Below are 17970 nucleotides of genomic sequence, written 5' to 3'. Positions count from 1 at the left end.
AATCTGCGCTCCCTCACCAGTTGCTTTTCCATGTGTGGCGAACGTCCATGTCATGGATGCCGTGCTTGTCAGCCTGTTCGTCCAGGAAGTCAAACATGTACTTGATTGCGAGTGGCAGAGCACTACCCCAGCAGACGGTGCTGAACAAAGTCTCAAACAGGTCATCGACAAACTTCTGCAGCGTACCCTAACAAAAAACCACAGCAATGTTAAAAGCACACCATATCGTTGGAACATACCTACTGAATATGTAATTGCTAAGATGCTCTGGGAGAGGGTGAGGTAATACCTTAGTAGCCAGTAGCCTGGTCAGGTAGATCTCTGACACCATCTTGGAGCCGCGTTCGCCCTCCTTCTGGTCCCCGTGGTCGTGGTTCTTGACCAGGTGCCACACCTTCACCCCGCTCTCCATGTCCGGGGTGAGCATGGGCACACGGGAGTGAGGGCTGTCAGGGCTGTTGGGGTTGGAGCGGAACGGTACATCTGCAGACAGACGGAGGGTCTCAAAACATGAGCAGGAACATCAGTAGGTCAGGTGGAATAATGAATAGGTAAGTGAGTGGTTTGGTGGTGATGGTGGCTCCAGGGCAGCCCTGACTGACTGACCGTATCGGCTAATGCTGCGTGGGAAGCTGGCTGAGGAGGACATCTGCTTGGGCACCAGGGCCACCATACAGCGGTCTGACACCTGCAGGATTCACAGGAGAAAAACAGGGGTTTATGTCAGTTTGACCAAGTCCCAATTCAACATTATTGGGTCAGAATGATTTCTACAGAAACATTGATGTGATGAATCCAGCCCGATGAGACCTATAGGAGTTATATAATTTAATATTTGAGATATATAATGAACTTGATAGTACAGTCTGTAAAATAAAACATGCATTTGCAGTGATCTAGCAAGGACAATTTTTTTTTAGATATCGTTTGCTATGCTATAAATGCCATGGATGATGCTTTGTGTGATACCCATTTCATGCTGAGAAATGTCCTATGGGGTCTGCTCACTTATGCTATGTGCATGCCTTTTGCAGTAAAGCAGGCTCCCAACATGAGCAGAAGTCACTGCTGCTTTGCAGATTCAGCTGTCACACAGAACCAGGTACACACCAGAGAGACTAAAAGTAATTGAGGAAAATTGTTCACATCCTTGATAGATTTTATCAACACATTACGCATCTTTCAAACCTCTCTCCTGGTGTGGCAGCCAAGGCTGAATGTATTTGTCTCTTGGCTTCATACAAACATGTTTTACACCCCAGCTGGAGAGTCAGAGCATTTGTGGGTATAGAGTGAGATTGACTGTAATGTGTTTATACTTGTGCACTATTTGGAGCTGTTATGAACACCCCCCATGATTTACCTGTAGGAGGAAGCAGCTGACTCATACAGGAGATGAAAGAGTTGGATCAGTTTGGTTTACTATGGCCAGAGGAAGCAGTGAGGACAACATACTGTACATTCATGTTAGTGAACTGTGTGATGGGGATTGGGGAGTGAGTGGCTTGACCTGGTAGTGCATGAGGGTGTTGAGTCTTTTCCAATCGCCTTCAATCTTAGTGGTGATGTCTTCATCCTGCAGGACCACACGTGCCGTCCTCCCCTGGCGCCATTCTGTTGGGGATATAAACACAGGGGTACATCTATGAGTCCCTCAATAAGTCAAACAATCAGACAGAGAAAAATCACTTGTTTATCTCATTATCAGTTATTGTAGGTCATCCATGAATTCCGACTGGAGCCAGTCTGACTCACCGAGGTCCATGTCTGCAGCGCGGGGCCTCTGGGAGAAGTGCATGTTCCTACAGACAGCATCCAGGATCTTCTCCTTCACCTGGGTGATGGTGTCACAATTGAGCGCCTTGACAGGGATCTCAGGGCTGTTCTCATTGTCTGGGTTTACACAGCTCAGAGTCTGAGTAGGGACGAGAGAGAGAGAGAGAGAGAGAGAGATGTCAGCACTACCTACTGTCCCTCTCTATACACTGGTCTACTGGCTGCATGGAGGAGTCTCTCATTGTGTGCCATCACTTTCACAGCTTTGGCCAGAAATGTAATTTCACACTTTCAGCTGGATGCTGGGTTGCCAGCTCCAGCAGGGCACTAAACGGGTAATGAAACACAACCTCTCCGACAGGGCGATCAGAGAGGTGTCATCTTGTCACTGGGCTGCTCTCAGCCTGGGGGATGAGGCACACTGCTGCTGCACCCAACTTCTGCTTTAGCTACAGACCATTTCCCCCAGTAGCCAAGCAAAGACCGGAACTGTCTGGCCCTGGTTAAATAATCTCATTAAATTCTCAGCTGATTGTGTCACTGAAAGGCATGTAAAATATTATTTGGCTCTTTTGGCTCTTTACTGTTTTATTATCAAGCAAATAATTCTCCCTTATTCAGCGGTTTAACATAAGGGCACCATGAGTTGATATTTACAGAGCACAGCATATTGCCTACCAGCTGTGTTGTAAGCGGAAAGGGGGATACCTTGTCTGTTGTACAACTGAATGCATTCAACTGAAATGTGTCTTCCGCATTTAACCCAACCCCTCTGAATCAGAGAGGTGCGGGGGTTTGCCATAATCGACATCCACGTCTTCAGCACCCGGGGAACAATGGGTTAACTGCCTTGCTCAGGGGCAGAACGACATGTAGGCAAGCTTTCCACTATCATGGTGGTAACTGAGAAAATATTCCAAGTGGTTTTAATGGAATCTGACATCTAAGACAAATTGTTGTGTGGTATGTTGACTCACCAGGGTCTTGTATTCAATCTGTTGGCGGATGAGTTTGTCTTCACTGAGGGAGTAGCGCGCCTCCCCGGTGATGCAGTCTATAGGTCCCTTCTCCATCTGCTGCTTGATGGCACAGTACAGCATGAAGAGAGGCTCACCTGCACATTCCTTTGTCCAGGGAGGAACAGAGGATGAGAGGATTGAGAGAGGCAGGAGAGGAGAGACATGCCTGTGAGCTATTCACCCCCGTATGACTGCGATTCAGAGAACAGAGCATGAGTCATCAACTCTAAACTCCAAGTTGCTTAGCATTGATTTGTAGAGACCAATAAGACCTGCTTGACCTCTGAGGTGAACATTATTGCTCTACATTGTTCATAAAACATATTCATAACACACATCATGGGGCACAAGTGTAATCCAAATGCACATAGAAATCCATCAGGTGTATAATCAATAACAATCATTAGAGGATTGCAGTAATACATCAAGCTGACATCTGCAGTGGTTCCAAGTCATTGATATTACCTTAAGGAATTTGTGAAGTAGGAAGGCAAACCAATTTGTCAGCATCTTCTCTGCAACTGACTCAGTTCTGCAAGAAAGAGACAGACGGATACATTTTTAACAGGTAGATGTCTAAAGGTAGATTGGTCTGATCATGTAGATAGACAAAATGCTTATTAAGAGGTTAAAAAACAAACAATGTTTATGTAAAAGTAACATGCTGCTCTGCATGGTCTCAGAGGACTAACACACCAAAACCGGAGTGCCGCTGCTATAGAATAGAACCTATTTGGGCCATGACATAATTATGTCCTTTCTCTGTGTCAGCAGCACTCATCCCATCATCAAATGCTGTGTGTGCAAGATTAACTGATTTGTTATGTATCAATAGACAAATACCACACTAAAAACATACGTGTATCTTATATCTGATAAAGCAATCCAACGTCAAAGATAACTGTTAAATATTAGCCCTTTGCCTCCCTTTAGAGTTAACCATATATCTGCATTGCAGCCTCCTAACTTGCTCATGCTCTGTCCATCATACTTATATACCTGGCTGTCACTTCTTTCTCATTGCCTGCATTTCATTGTCTTTTCATGAGTGCAGAATGTTTGGGCTAACAAGGTCAGCCTTGCTGCCTCCCATGTTAACTTATCCCTATATTTAATGAGTGTGTCTCAGACCGAGTGCTCCCCCAAACTTTCCTATGAAGGATTTAGCAGGCTTCTCCCAGTCCTGGAAAAACAATGTGCAGAAGAAAGCAAGGTAGAGGGGAGGAAACGTGCGCTACGGCTGAATGTTTCATGATTGGCACACAGAGGATAAGTCAGACTGACAATGGCTGTCTACACTGCATTCCTTCCCCTCTCCCTCTCCCTCTCTCCACTGTCACTGCTCCTGTCTTTCACCTGTCTGCTCTAGCATTATCTATCTGTACCTGCGCAGCAGTAGTTTGGGGTGGTTCTTGCTCTCCAGGTTGCGCTCGATGAGGTCAGAGAGGAGGTGTTTGAGCACGTCGGTGGCGTACTCCAGACGTCCCTGCAGCGCAGTCATGATGAGCGAGGCCACGTAGCCACGGTCACGCATGGAGAAGGAACGCTGGAGCTCCAGAGTACGGATAAAGGTCAGCAGGAACACCTTGTTATTCACCAGCTGGGCAAACTGCTTCAGGGCCTTCTCCATACCCTGCTGCCCGCTTCCAGACACCTACACACACAGAGACACACACATAACCCTCAGTTAGAGAGTAGAGGGATCTTGCGTCGGGCTTATGATCCGTTTTGTCTCCCAATTGTAAAATGATTCACCTATGTATGCCATATTGGTTGTGTTGGTTAGATATTCTGATTCTACAAATCATTAACAGTTAAAGTAGATGACAAGGGGTCAGGTGTGGCCAGGTTTGTAGTGGTGGTAATGGTTGGTTACCTCCAGCTCCCTGAGTACAGGATGGTCATCAATGCCAGGGAAGAGGACCCTCATGGTATAGGTGCGGTAGTCCAGGTGGGGGATCCCAGCCCTGTCCAGGTCACTGGTCAGCTCGTTGATGTCAGTCTGCAGCTCAGCGAACGCTGGGCACAATTACAAAGAATGAGAATGATTGGAGGAATTTAGTCCGTATTCTAGCAATTTGGGAGTTATCAGCATTATATTTTTCTCAGTTGTCTGATTACGTGCTGGTCAGACTCACCTTCCTTGCACTCCAGAGCCACCCGAGACTCCAGGGTGTCCATCTGCATCTGCAGGCGTTTGAGAGTGAGGTCATTCTCGTGCGACTTTCGTCTGTAGGCCAATAGGACAATGAAGACGATGATGAGCAGCAGGCCTCCTCCAGCCGTGATGCTGAAGATGGCGGGTAGGGTGAGCAGGCTGTCTGAGCGGATGTGGACTGCACCAGGAGAGATGTGGAGACCACCCACCTGGACCTGTACATTGGCAATAAACCATAAACACACATGTACAAAGGCCATAAATCAAATAGACTTTAACAGACAGGGAAACCATACTGAACAATAGTTTCCTTTTATACATTTGTTTGACCTTGGTCAAGCTGCATTTTACTTAATAGTTTATCTAGATCTGGACTTAGACAGACAGAATGACTGACCAGGACTTTGTGCTGGCCTGTGAGGTTTGGGGGCTCACAGAGGAGCTGTGTGTCAGAGACGGTGAGTGAGCAGGGTGTGTCCCCGATCAGCACAGTGTAGTTCAGCCTGGCCCCTCCAGATGCTGAGGGCACCAGGTTGCGCCCCTGCAACACAGAAAGGGAAACCCCACATCCATCAGGTCAGTAGATAGAACTCATCATCTAATGACAATTGTGCTACAGTTACGGGCTGCCCTAGGCTGGGCTGGGCTGTCTTACCTTGAGTATGATGGGGGAGCCAGGTTTCTGCTCCAGCACCCCAGACAAGCTGAGGGGCTCCAGGTAAGGGTTAGGGTAGTAGATGAAGCTTGTACTGTTGTAGGTGAGCAGGGCCTGCACATTGTTGAAAACAAAACCAAACTCTTCCACGTGTTTCACTGACTCCTGCTCCAGTGCGTACTCTGCCTTCAGGGAGGGAGCGAAGCAGATTATCGTGGTGGTGTTGAGCACCTTACACACCTGGGGAAAGATCCACAGACAGTGACAGACATGCAAAGATAAATATTTGTCAAAAGTTTTGAAATTATAATTGGCCACCATTTATCAGTACTATACAAGATACTGGACAGGAGAAAGAGATATCCTACTATGTTATCAGTGGACAGACTCACATTGACAGACTCGTGGCCGGCGTACTTGACCCTGACCCTCGGCTCCTGCACCACATCCAGGTTGGTCCCGGTCACCATCAGGGTAGTGTGTCCACTATGAAACACAACGCACTCACATATATACACATCCATATTGGCCTCTGAATAGGTGAGCAAGATAAACTGTCAGTTTCCTCTGCTTCCTTTCGTTATCAAACACCTCTGAATAGGTGAGCCAAGATAAACCGTTTCCTCTGCTTCCTGTCGTTATCAAAAGCCTCAGAATAGGTGAGCCAAGATAAACAGTTTCCTCTGCTTCCTGTCGTTATCAAAAGCCTCAGAATAGGTGAGCCAAGATAAACAGTTTCCTCTGCTTCCTGTCGTTATCAAAAGCACCTAATTTGCATTGAACTGTGCTTTGGTACTAAGAAAACATCTAATTGTTCTGGCCAGATTGAACGGTTCTGCCAGCTGGCTTCCTATTTATTCATCTATCAGGTATCCATGGCTGGCATTTCATGAAAGCTACATGATTGTGCTACATATATGTGGATGCCATTAACACAAACAAACTAGCCGCGATATCATGTAGAGCTCCAAAATGTTTGAGAGTGTGGGAATAGAGACCCACCTGAAGAGAAGAGAGAAACTAAATGAAAAAGGGGCACATCTGTCTAGTCAGCTTGAGACGAATCCAATCATTCCCACACTTCAAAGGATACCTAAGCCTAGGTGGCCACATGGTGCGACTGCACACAGATGATGAGACGATGGGACTTTGATTATAAGTCTGTGAAATCCCCTGTCAGTTGACAGAGTGGAAAGCCAGTAGCCATGCCGCTGCACCACTTCTCCCTGGCTGGCTGTCTCCGTGTCAAGTCACATACAGCCTTGCACCAACCATCATGCATAATATGTGACTGGAAGGCCAGCAGAGCAGGCTGCTGTGGTTCCTTGCACCTTCACTCACCTTATTCTTCAGTAATATATAGATGAACCAAATGGAGGGGGTGGGTGGGGGGGCATAAATAGGAGGTTATCAAAATATTATCAAAATATCAGGTTGGACACACAACTTATTAGCTGGGAGGTTTGTTGTACCTAGTGATGCTCCACTCTGGCTCGATGCGCTGGACTGTGGGATCCTCGATGTATTCAAAGCCCAGGGTTCCTGGCACCATGGCCAGATCTACACTGAGACTGACCTGCACCAGGGTGGCGCCCGTCACAGAGGGTGCCGAGAAACACACGATCTCCGACATGGTCCGCCTGGGAAAACCAACAAGGAATACCAATAGGGTTCAATTCCCTTGATTCTGTCTGTACCTGCTCTTTACCGTGGTGGGAATCTTAACTCTACTACAGTGAGTTATGCACATTACAATGCAGGGCAAGTGAGCATTATGGTCTGCCCCTCCCTCGTTAGAGATGAAACATAGTAATTAGAGGATTTCTAGCTAATGGTGCCTTTTCTTCACCCTCCTGAGACTCACAATGAGGACCCTTTTTGATCTTTAAATAGATCTCTAAAAATAAGAGTAGAAAACAATGCACTGTCCTGGCTTTCAGCCTTTCCACAGGCACTTTCATCAAGTCCCCACTTTTATATAAGGGTCTTTGTAGGAGCTTCAGTAGAGTGTTCTCGGGTTGGCTTGTTCCTGTGCACTCACCTGTACAGCTCACAAGTCTGGTTTCCAAAGGTAACGTTCACACTGCTCCCAGCACCCAAGTTCTCCCCCACAATGGTGACCTTAGTGCCCCCAGACTCAGGCCCTCGGCCAGGGGTCAGTCCCACCATGGTAGGGGTCTATGAAAAAATAATTTTCGCAATATTCCACATGTTATGCTACTTTGTGGACTTTTTGTTGATGACTCATATGATAGTGTATGAGAACAAACTGTTCCAAAGCAATAATACTGTGGTAGAGAGATGTGTTCTATGTATGGTTTAAGATGCAGATCATACCTCAAAGGAGTAGAGCTGGGAGGACTGAGTTCGTAGTTCTGGTCTACATTCACCAACACATAGCTGGACTGGACCAGGTGCACTTCCCTGAGACGTAGAGGCCATTTTACACACAATCCTGTCAGAACACACACACACACACAGAGAGAGAGAGAGATAGAGAGAGAGATAGATAGAAATATAGATAGAGAGAGGGAGAGCGAGAGAGAGAGGGAGGGAGAAAAGGAGGGAGAAAAGGAGAAAAGGAGGGAGGGAGAAAAGGAGAAAAGGAGGGAGAAAAGGAGAAAAGGAGGGAGGGAGAAAAGGAGAAAAGGAGGGAGAAAGGGAGAAAAGGAGGGAGGAAGAGAGAAAGGAGGGAGATAAAGGGATTACTGTGCTGTTCACGTTTTTCAATTGAAGAAAAAGTGCTGTTTTCTGTTGCTCTCTAGACAATGTGATTGAAGCAGACTTTCATAGAAGTGGTAGTTCAATATGGAGGGCCATCTCTCTTCCTAATGAAAAACCAAAAGCACCAATATAACAGCAATAATAAACTCCACCACATCCACTACCCACCATTACCTCCATCACCATGGCAACAGTGTGTTCTCGATAAATCAGTTAGCCTGTCAGGTCAATAAGATAATGTAGAACGCAATGAATAAGTCATTATACAAACTGACCTACAATAACATTTATGTTTGTAATGACATGTTTTAAAGCACTGTATGGGGTCTAAATTAATAGTCACAGAAAAGTATTGCTAAGTCTTAGGGATAAACCTTTCACCCCGACAACAGGACCCAATGAGTCCTCTTCTCTCCACCCTCTGCTGTCAGGAGAGTTTTCAGTTTTTCTGCTGGCATGTTCCTTTTTTATACAAGGATATAAATAAGGTCCCTTCATCCATGGCCCAATCGAATTACATGGCTGTGAGAGAAACACATGGCTAACAGATTGTCTCTGCAGTCAGTGACATGCGGCGCATTTCAATTACAGCAGTGCCGTCAGCCTCACAACGGCACACAAAACAGCTCTGCTCTCTACTCCTCAGCACACTAAAGAAAGCCTGCTGCAACCTGTATATCTTTATGTTCATCATTAGTTATAGTATGTGTGTGTGTGTGTGTTTGTGTGGACGTGTCTGTGTGTGTGGACGTGTTTAACTACAGTTGAAGTCGGAGGTTTGCATACACTTAGGTTGGAGTTTTTCAACCACCACAAATTTCTTGTTAGCAAACTATAGTTTTGGCAAGTCAGTTAGGACATCTACTTTGTGTATGACACAAGTAATTTTTCCAACAATTGTTTACAGACAGATTATTTCACTGTATCACAATTCCAGTGGGTCAGAAGATTATACACAAAGTTGACTGTGCCTTTAGACAACTTGGAAAATTCCAGAAAATGATGACATGGTCTTAGAAGCTTCTGATAGGCTAATTGACATCATTTGAGTCAATTGGAGGTGTGCCTGTGGATGTATTTCAAGGCCTACCTTCAAGCTCAGTGCCTCTTTGCTTGACATCTTGAAGAAAATCAAAGGAAATCAGCAATGACCTCTGAAAAAAAGTTGCAGACCTCCACATGTCTGGTTCATCCTTGGGAGCAATTTCTAAATGCCTGAAGGTACCACGTTCATCTGTACAAACAATAGCATGCAAGTACAAACACCATGGGAACACGCAGCCGTCATACTGCTCAGGAAGGAGACGCGTTCTGTCTCCTAGAGATGAACGCATTTTGGTGCGAAAAGTGAAAATCAATCCCAGAACAACAGCAAAGGACCTTGTGAAGATGCTGGAGGAAACGGGTACAAAAGTATCTATATACACTGTAAAACGAGTCCTATATCGACATAACCTGAAAGGCCGTTCAGCAAGGAAGAAGCCACTGCTCCAAAACCACCATAAAAAAGCCAGACTACAGTTTGCAACTGCACATGGGGACAAAGATTGTACTTTTTGGAGAAATGTCCTCTGGTCTGATGAAACAAAAATAGAACTGTTCTGCCATAATGACCATAGTTATGTTTGGAGGAAAAAGGGGGAGGCTTAGAAGCTGAAGAACACCATCCCAACCGTGAAGCACGGGGATGGCAGCATCATGTTGTGGGGTTGCTTTGCTACAGGAGGGACTGGTGCACTTCACAAAATAGATGGCATCATGATTTTGGAAAATTATGTGGATATATTGAAGCAAATTCTCAAGACATCAGTCAGGAAGTTAAAGCTTGGTCGCAAATGGGTCTTCCAAATGGACAATGACCCCAAGCATACTTCCAAACTTGTGGCAAAATGGCTTAAGGACAACAAAGTCATGGTATTGGAGTGGCCATCACAAAGCCCTGACCTTAATCCTGTAGAAAAATCTGTGGGCAGAACAGAAAAAGCGTGTGCGAGCAATGAGGCCTACAAACCTGACTCAGTTACATCAGCTCGGTCGGGAGGAATGGGCCAAAATTCACCCAACTTATTTTTGGGAAGCTTGTGGAAGGCTACCCGAAAAGTTTGACCCAAGTTAAACAATTTAAAGGCAATGCTACCAAATACTAATTGAGTGTATGTAAACTTCTGACCCACTGGGAATGTGATGAAATAAATAAAAGCAAAAATAAATCATTCTATTATTATATTCTTAAAATAAAGTGGTGATCCTAACTGACCTAAGACAGGGAATTTTTACTAGGATTAAATGTCAGGAATTGTGAAAAACTGAGTTTAAATGTATTTGGCGGAGGTGTATGTAAACCTCTGACTTCAACTGTATATTTGTAGGGACCAGAAGTTGCCACAAGAGTAGTAAACAAACAAAACCAACTGTGGACATTTTGTTTGTCCCCAAAATGTCTAATGCAATTTCTAGGGGGGTTAGGGTTCAGGTTAGAATTAATGTTATGGTTAGAATTAGGTTTAGGGTTAGGAGCTACGGTTAGTTTTAGGGTTAGGGTTAGGTTTAGGGCTAGGGTTAGGTTTTGGTGTTAAGGCTATGTGGAGTCTGGGTGCATCTCTACGTTTTAGTTCTTACTGTTCTGCAGTGATGTAGCCCTCTTCCTGTGGGGTACACTGAACCCCTGCCACCTCCACATTGCCCACCAGCTCAGAGAAGGACAGGCCCAAGTTCAGGCCCTGGATGGTGACCAGTGTTCCCCCCTCTGGAGGCCCTGCCACTGGGCTCACCTACAGGAAGGCAAGGAGGGCATGGAGAAGGAACAGATTTATGGTGGCAGCACACAAGTAGTGTAATATTTTCAATACATGATAACAGATTAATGCATTGCATCACTATGCACAAAAACAACTATGCAGAGGCTCTATCTAAAATGGCTTGACCACACAAAGAGCCTTCAGGCCTGTTGAGCAGTGCTCTCCCAGTTCCCAGCAGCAGGCAGTAGCAGTCCGGGTCTGAATCAATTCACTCCCAGACTGCCACTGAAACACTAATAATGTGACAGGGACTTCAAAGGCTCATGGCTCTTTGAAGTTGGAGCAGTAATTCTCTGTGGCTGTCTGACCTACTGTGTCTCTCTCATTCTAAAAAATGAACAGTGTGTTGGGGCCAAGAACACTCATTGCCACCCACAAAATAGGGTGCATAGGGCATAACTTAAGGTTGCATTAATTTGGCACAAGCTGTATGTCTGATATAGTCTTATTTATACAATCCTCGATGCTGATTCGTTAAAACCGCATTCCAGCCGGTGTCTATTCCACAAGCTACCACCAGTCTTGCTTATGTCTAAGGACTGATCTCAATGGTTTTTACTGGTTATTTCTGAGATGGCCTCTTATCACTAAGGCCATATGATGGATAATGGTGAAGGTTAAAGTAGGGGTTAGTTGTAAAAGATAAGGGTGTGACTGACTAACCTCAGTTATGCGTGGGTTGGTACACTTAACGTTCCTGGTGGACACGTCGAGCCAGCGGCTGGCGTAGGGGCTGATGGGCAGGCAGTGCTGCCTCATGGTGCAACGGCCTTCTCCACTGCACCAGCCACACTGGAACTTCCTCTCAGCCCGCAGACACATGCCACAGCTGTCCCGCTGGGCACCACACTTATACAGGTGCACTGTGGAATACAGGAGGACCGCAGTTGAATTACATTCAGTGCTTGTACACTGAGTGTACAAAACATTAAGAACACTTCCTAATATTGAGTTGCACCCCCCTTTGGCCTCAAAACAGCCTCAATTCACTGGGGCATGGACTTTACAAGGTGTCAAAAGCATTCCCCAGGGACTCTGGCCCATGTTGACTCCAATGCTTTTACACACTTGTGTCAAGTTGGCTGGATGTCCTTTGAGCGGTGGACCATTCTTGATACACACTGGAAACTGTTGAGCGTGAACAACCCAGAAGTGTTGCAGTTCTTGACACAATCAAACTGGTGCACCTGTCACCTACTACCATACCATGTTCAAAGGCACTTACATGTTTTGTCTTGCCCATTCCCCCTCTGAATGGCACACATACACAATCCATGTCTCAGTTGTCTCAAAGCTTAAAAAATATTCTTTAACCTGTCTCCTCCCCTTCATCTACATGACGTCAATAGGGGATCATAGCTTTCACCTGGTTAGTCTATGTTGTGAAAAAAACAGCTGTTCCTAATGTTTTGTACAGTCAGTGTAAATTTGACAGTATTTAGATATTGAATGGCACTATTCTAAAACCAAATACACACTCAAGCAGGATAATGGAGAGATCTAAGAGTTAGTGAGAAATCAAAATGGTAAACACAAAAGTCCATCCTCACAGCCCAGATGATTGGCTAGGACTAATAACACAGTAGAGAGTGCCATGTGAACGTTCTCCCAAGGCTGAGTGAAAGCCTTGGCATGGGCTAAACCCCATCCATCCCAGAGTAAGAGCTTTCCACTCCTCAGCCATGGCAGACAGTGATGGATGGCAGAGGCACCTTTAATCTTATCTGGATTGTCGATGATGAAATTGCCATTCCAAATGATGGAGAGGTCCACTGCCAGGTCACTGATCCTCACACCCTCATATATGTACTGCCGGAGAGAGAGAGGTAGGAAGAGGGAGAGAAAGAGGGGTGGGAGAGGGAGGAAGAGAGAGAGATGAGGCTTTTAACCACCTGTCATTTCTATGATCACTGTCTGCTCCTCTCCACTGTGCATGGCCATATTGGGACAGGACTTTGCGGGGAATGGAGAGGCTGTTCATCTAGTGCTGAGGAAAATTGGCTTTTTACTGGACGTGAAATAGGAGAGTGAGGTATAGATGCATTAAAAATGGATTGTGTGTCATGTAGTCTATACAGCACTGTCTGACACTCATCCTCACTGTCGACTATCTGAGACGTTAACCTATTATGTCCCTATTACGTGGACCTAGATGCACCTTTGAATGACACTAACGTTTGGTTTCAGACATAAATTAAATGTTTTAGTCATTCCGCTGCAGACAACCTACTTCTTATTTGATCAAGACATGGCAAACCTGAGCTCATCTCAGTGGGATGAGATCAGATTCAGAATGCTCTCAGAGACTAGCTCAGATGTAATTCACTAGACTACAGATAATGGTCCTGGACAATGCACAACCAGGCTGAGGCTGGTGCCAGGGGGAGTGTTAGAGAGGGTCACCCAGTACCGAGCTGTTCTGGCACTGCACACTGGAGCTGTTGAAGCGCAGGGCGGTGACACGGTGGTTGGTTCCCTGGACGTGGAGCACGCACTCGTACCCCCGCTGGCCAGACTGGGGCTGTGGAAGGTTCCGGGCCCTCAGGGTGATGGGTCTCACCTCCCCTGCTGGGATCAGGATCTCCCCAGAGTGCAGCAGCTGGGGGCAGTCCTAGAGAACATATTCCAAGAGTCAAAGGACCTCAGCAGGGGTCTATCAAGGTCTATTAAATTATAAAGATAGATTGCCTAAAGAGTAACATGTTCTGGAAATATGGATGAATGAAAGCATGGGTTCATGTGCATTATACAAGAAAATACTGTTAATCTGGTGTATGTTTATCAGTAGCCATGTAGCTACCTCTGAGGTGTTGACCCGGCCCTCCTGAAAGGAGCAACTGAAAGGATTGTGGGTACACAGGTTGCGATATTTACACCAGTGGCAGCGGAAGGTACTGTTCACACAGGACAGACACCTGCAGTGCAAGGAGAGGGACAGATGGACATGTTACACACATCATATGACTAACCAGCCAACAGACATCCCAATGCTTCTAGAGACTCTGTGGCCAAGCACATGCTCTTAGAGAACGGAAGTTCCTAATTACATACAGTTAACTGAACATTATACAGTTCATGGAGAGGTTAGGCTGTTTCCTCAACATTGTACTACTAACACATACTGTTAATACAGCAGTGTTGCAGAGAGAGCAGTATTAGGCACCAGCACACAGTAAGTCAGTATGTTCTGTAACAGCTCTGTATACATAGAACTGGCCTGCCAGGTCCTTTCAGACACAGGATAATTCATTATGGAGGCTGATGTGATGCTGCTGTACTGTGCTGTGCTGTGTGAGGCAGAGTGGGGAGGGGGAGGCTGTTTAGACTTAAATATTAATCACAGCTAGCTACTGTCTCTGACCAGTTTGCTAATGGACACCTCATTTTGATCAAACGGATATGATTTGGCTTTGGACTGTATTTCTATTATGTTAAAGTGGACCTGTAAGTCACGGTCAGGGAACTATGTTTAGGTGTATGTACTCATACTACTCAGTATGTACACTGTTCCTCAGGGAACCAGTCTAGAAACACTAAGTAGAACTAAACAAGCTAACAATGCGGGGTTATCTGCCTTAGGTTGACCTAAATCAAAATGGATGGGTCATTTGAACTTAGGGGTTACCTATCTGCCTGATCTTAAGTGGGGTTGTCCGCATCAATGTCCTAATGAGGTTGGGCCCTACTATCTTTTGAATGCATCAGATAACGTGTGGGCCGGGAAATGAACTTACGTGTGATGCACGCTGCAGTTATAGAACTTGACCTCTGTACTGCCCAGCATTTGACCTGTCTCCTTAGAGTTCAGACGCAGCGCAACACCCAACCAGTCTGATGGAGAAAAGCAGAGGGAAGGGAGGAGATTGGTAGTATAGTAGTTGGCTTTATTCAGACTGCTGGTCCTCTGTAAAAGAGTCACATATGTATCACTGAGGATCACAGAGCAATACGTTCTATGTTGGAGCTATATATTTTGTCACCTTGTCCTTCAGGTATGTGTGGGACCTCTTTGCCAGATGGGGACAGGCACATGACTCTGTTGCCATTGACATGGCCCTCCACCTCGGTCTGCTCTCCAAATAAACAGGTGATCCCAGTTGAGAGGTCAGGTACATTGCTCACCTCCAGCAGGAGCTATAGGAGAGGAGCAGAGAGAGATAGCTGGGTTGGAACAGTCGGGTCTATCATGAAACACTGAGGACTTCTTCCCACCATCAAGACTCAGAACATGTCAGAATCAGTTTGATCAGAAGTAAATAATTAACTGTTGACTTACAGGCACACTGTGTGCTGACACGGCAATGCTGTCTGGGTGAGCGATAACTTTCACACAACGTTCAATATCAGTGGCGAACCGGAAGGGCTCTTCTGCTCTCTGGCATTGGTCTCTTCTGGCACACCTGTAGATGGGAACCAGGACATTATTCATTCTCACCGGTGTGAGATAAACATTTTCCTTTAAGGAACATCTAAACAACATCAATGCAAAACGCATCATACTGTGACACTTTCTGCATATTGAAAGTTCCATACATTGAAAACTTGATTGCTGACATGCAAAACAATTAGGGACTGTATCAACACTGGACTAATGAAACAAATACCAAGATAGTTTTGGCGTGGTATTTTCCTTTAAGGAAATTGGTCTGCTCTGCCGAAGGAAATCCAGTTGTACGATGGGATAAATGGATTTTAAGCAGTGAGTGTTTTGTGTAAGGGTTACTTAACATTTTACATTGACATTTTAGTCGTTTAGCGGACTCTCTTATCCAGAGCGACTTACAACTACTGCATTCATCTAATTGGCTAGGTGAGACAACCACATATCACAGCTGAGGTAAGTACATTTTCCCTCAATAAAGTACAGATAACTGCCAAACTAATGGAAACACTAAATCAAGGAGTAAATCAAGGATACAAAGTATGTTGACAGCAGGTGTTTCCACACAGGTGTGGTTCCTGAGTTAATTAAGCAATTAACATTCCATCATGCTTAGGGTCATGCATAAAAATGCTGACGACAATGTCCCCATCCACAGGGCACAAGTGGTCACTGAATGGTTTGATGTGCACGAAAACGATGTAAACCATATGCCATGGCCATCTCAGTCACCAGATCTCAACCCAAATGAACACTTGCTGGAGCAGCGCCTGAGACAGCTTTTTCCACCACCATCAACAAAACGCATCCCTGCAATAGAGTTCCAGACACTTATAGAATCTATGCCAAGGTGCATTGAAGCTGTTCTGGCTCGTGGTGGCACAACGCCCTATTAAGACACTTTTTGTTGATGTTTATTTTATTTTGTCAGTTACCTGTAGTTATCAGCAAATCAGTACTAGTAGAAAATACACATTCTTTTTTAAATGAAGTGCCAGGACAGAGAGAGCATTGACTGAACTGACCGGGAGCTGACCCCCGGTAGGGGTGGGAGGGCCAAGAGACCAGAGGTGGCAGAACGGAGTGCTCAGGATGGAGTGTAAGGTCTGAGCATAGCCTGAAGGTAGAGTCCTGCATCACGTCAGATACTCACGGTTCCCCACAGTTGACCCACAAAAAATCGGATTGCTGGTCGAATGAAAATATTCTTACAACCCGCGCTTCAGAACAATCATGTTGTGAGTAGGAAACGTTTCAAATCAAGATTATATATATTTTTTATAAACCCAGAAGCTTGTTGTGTTGAATTGTGCTACTACTTCAATAAAGCTTTGTGGGCGGTGAGACATTTAGGCCTTAAACAGGCCATATAAAGCAGGGAATGGGAATAGCCTAACAGCCTACTACTATGGAAATAAATTGATGTTATTGGCGGGTTACAGATCGGCTTTTGGAACAATTCCATGTGCGTGAGTTTAGTTAATACATTTCGGCATCCTATTCTGTGAGCTTGCAGTGAGTCACTCAGCCTCGAAGCAGGAGGGGAGGGCCGACCCGGCCGGGAGGAAAGATACAGCGATAGTCATAGGATGCGGAAATGGAGGTCAGTGGGGTCAAAGAGGCCGAATCAGGACAGTAGTGAGAGGGATTTAGCAGAAGGTAGAGTTGATAGGATAGAGTAGAAGAGAGTAGTGGGAGAGAGAGAGTGAAGATTGATGTACAGGACCATCTGGGTAGGGGCTGAGTGGGTAGGGTTGGAGGAGAGAGGGAGAGAAAAGGAAACCAAGTAGTGATCAGAAATATCAAGTGGGTTGCAGTACGTTTAGTAGGTGAACAGGATTTAGTAAAGATGAGGTCAAGAGCATTGCCTGCCTTGAGAGTGGGAGGGGACTGGGAAAGGGTGAGCTCAAAAGAGGAAAGGAGTGGGAGGTTGAAGTTGCTCAGTACGATGAGTGGTAAGCCATCGTTGTAAACATTTGCTTATCAAGGTGTCAAGCTCATTGAGGAACTCTCCAATGGCACCTGGTGGGCGATATATGACAACAATGTTAAGCTTTAGTGGACAAGTGACAGCGACAACATGGAATTAAAATGAAGAGAGAGATGGGGAAAATAGAACATTTTCACTTAGGAGAAATGAGTAGCCCTGTGCCACCACTATGAAGATCTCTTCAAATGAGAAATTGTGGTAACTTGGGACGTGCAGATTTAGACATTCAAAATGCACACAAACACACAAACATTGCACTTAAAGGCCCAATGCAACCATTTTTATCTCAATATAAAATCATTTCGGAGTAACAATTAAGTACCTTACCGTGATTGTGTTAAATTAAAATAGTCTAAAAGAAACAAAATTAGCTTCTTAGCAAAAGTCTGGGAGTGGTCTGAGTGGGGAGGGGAATCTGAAAATAGATTGGCAGAGAGGTTTGAAACTCCCTTTCTTATCGGTATATTTA

General features: G+C 45.4%; 1 protein-coding gene across 1 annotated transcript in view; it reads right to left on the bottom strand.

Annotated features, from left to right (window-relative positions):
• LOC110494461 (plexin-A2) overlaps positions 1–17970 on the bottom strand; it is a 66758-nt gene that overhangs the window by 3837 nt on the left and 44951 nt on the right. The window contains exons 6-29 of the mRNA XM_036950522.1: positions 15407–15530; positions 15111–15264; positions 14865–14961; positions 13931–14045; positions 13541–13741; positions 12843–12939; positions 11794–11993; positions 10952–11103; positions 7946–8063; positions 7650–7786; positions 7081–7248; positions 6001–6094; positions 5609–5848; positions 5351–5494; positions 4934–5168; positions 4672–4814; positions 4181–4449; positions 3261–3327; positions 2754–2900; positions 1756–1915; positions 1511–1614; positions 607–688; positions 290–483; positions 18–187 (exon numbers count right to left, since the gene is read on the bottom strand). Coding sequence (XP_036806417.1) covers positions 18–187; positions 290–483; positions 607–688; positions 1511–1614; positions 1756–1915; positions 2754–2900; positions 3261–3327; positions 4181–4449; positions 4672–4814; positions 4934–5168; positions 5351–5494; positions 5609–5848; positions 6001–6094; positions 7081–7248; positions 7650–7786; positions 7946–8063; positions 10952–11103; positions 11794–11993; positions 12843–12939; positions 13541–13741; positions 13931–14045; positions 14865–14961; positions 15111–15264; positions 15407–15530 — 3612 coding nt within the window. The remainder of the gene's footprint in view (positions 1–17; positions 188–289; positions 484–606; positions 689–1510; positions 1615–1755; positions 1916–2753; positions 2901–3260; positions 3328–4180; positions 4450–4671; positions 4815–4933; positions 5169–5350; positions 5495–5608; positions 5849–6000; positions 6095–7080; positions 7249–7649; positions 7787–7945; positions 8064–10951; positions 11104–11793; positions 11994–12842; positions 12940–13540; positions 13742–13930; positions 14046–14864; positions 14962–15110; positions 15265–15406; positions 15531–17970) is intronic.

Source organism: Oncorhynchus mykiss, chromosome 17 (genome assembly GCF_013265735.2).
Source record: "Oncorhynchus mykiss isolate Arlee chromosome 17, USDA_OmykA_1.1, whole genome shotgun sequence".
Taxonomy (NCBI): domain Eukaryota; kingdom Metazoa; phylum Chordata; class Actinopteri; order Salmoniformes; family Salmonidae; genus Oncorhynchus; species Oncorhynchus mykiss.
This window is presented reverse-complemented; position numbering and strand designations above follow the sequence as displayed.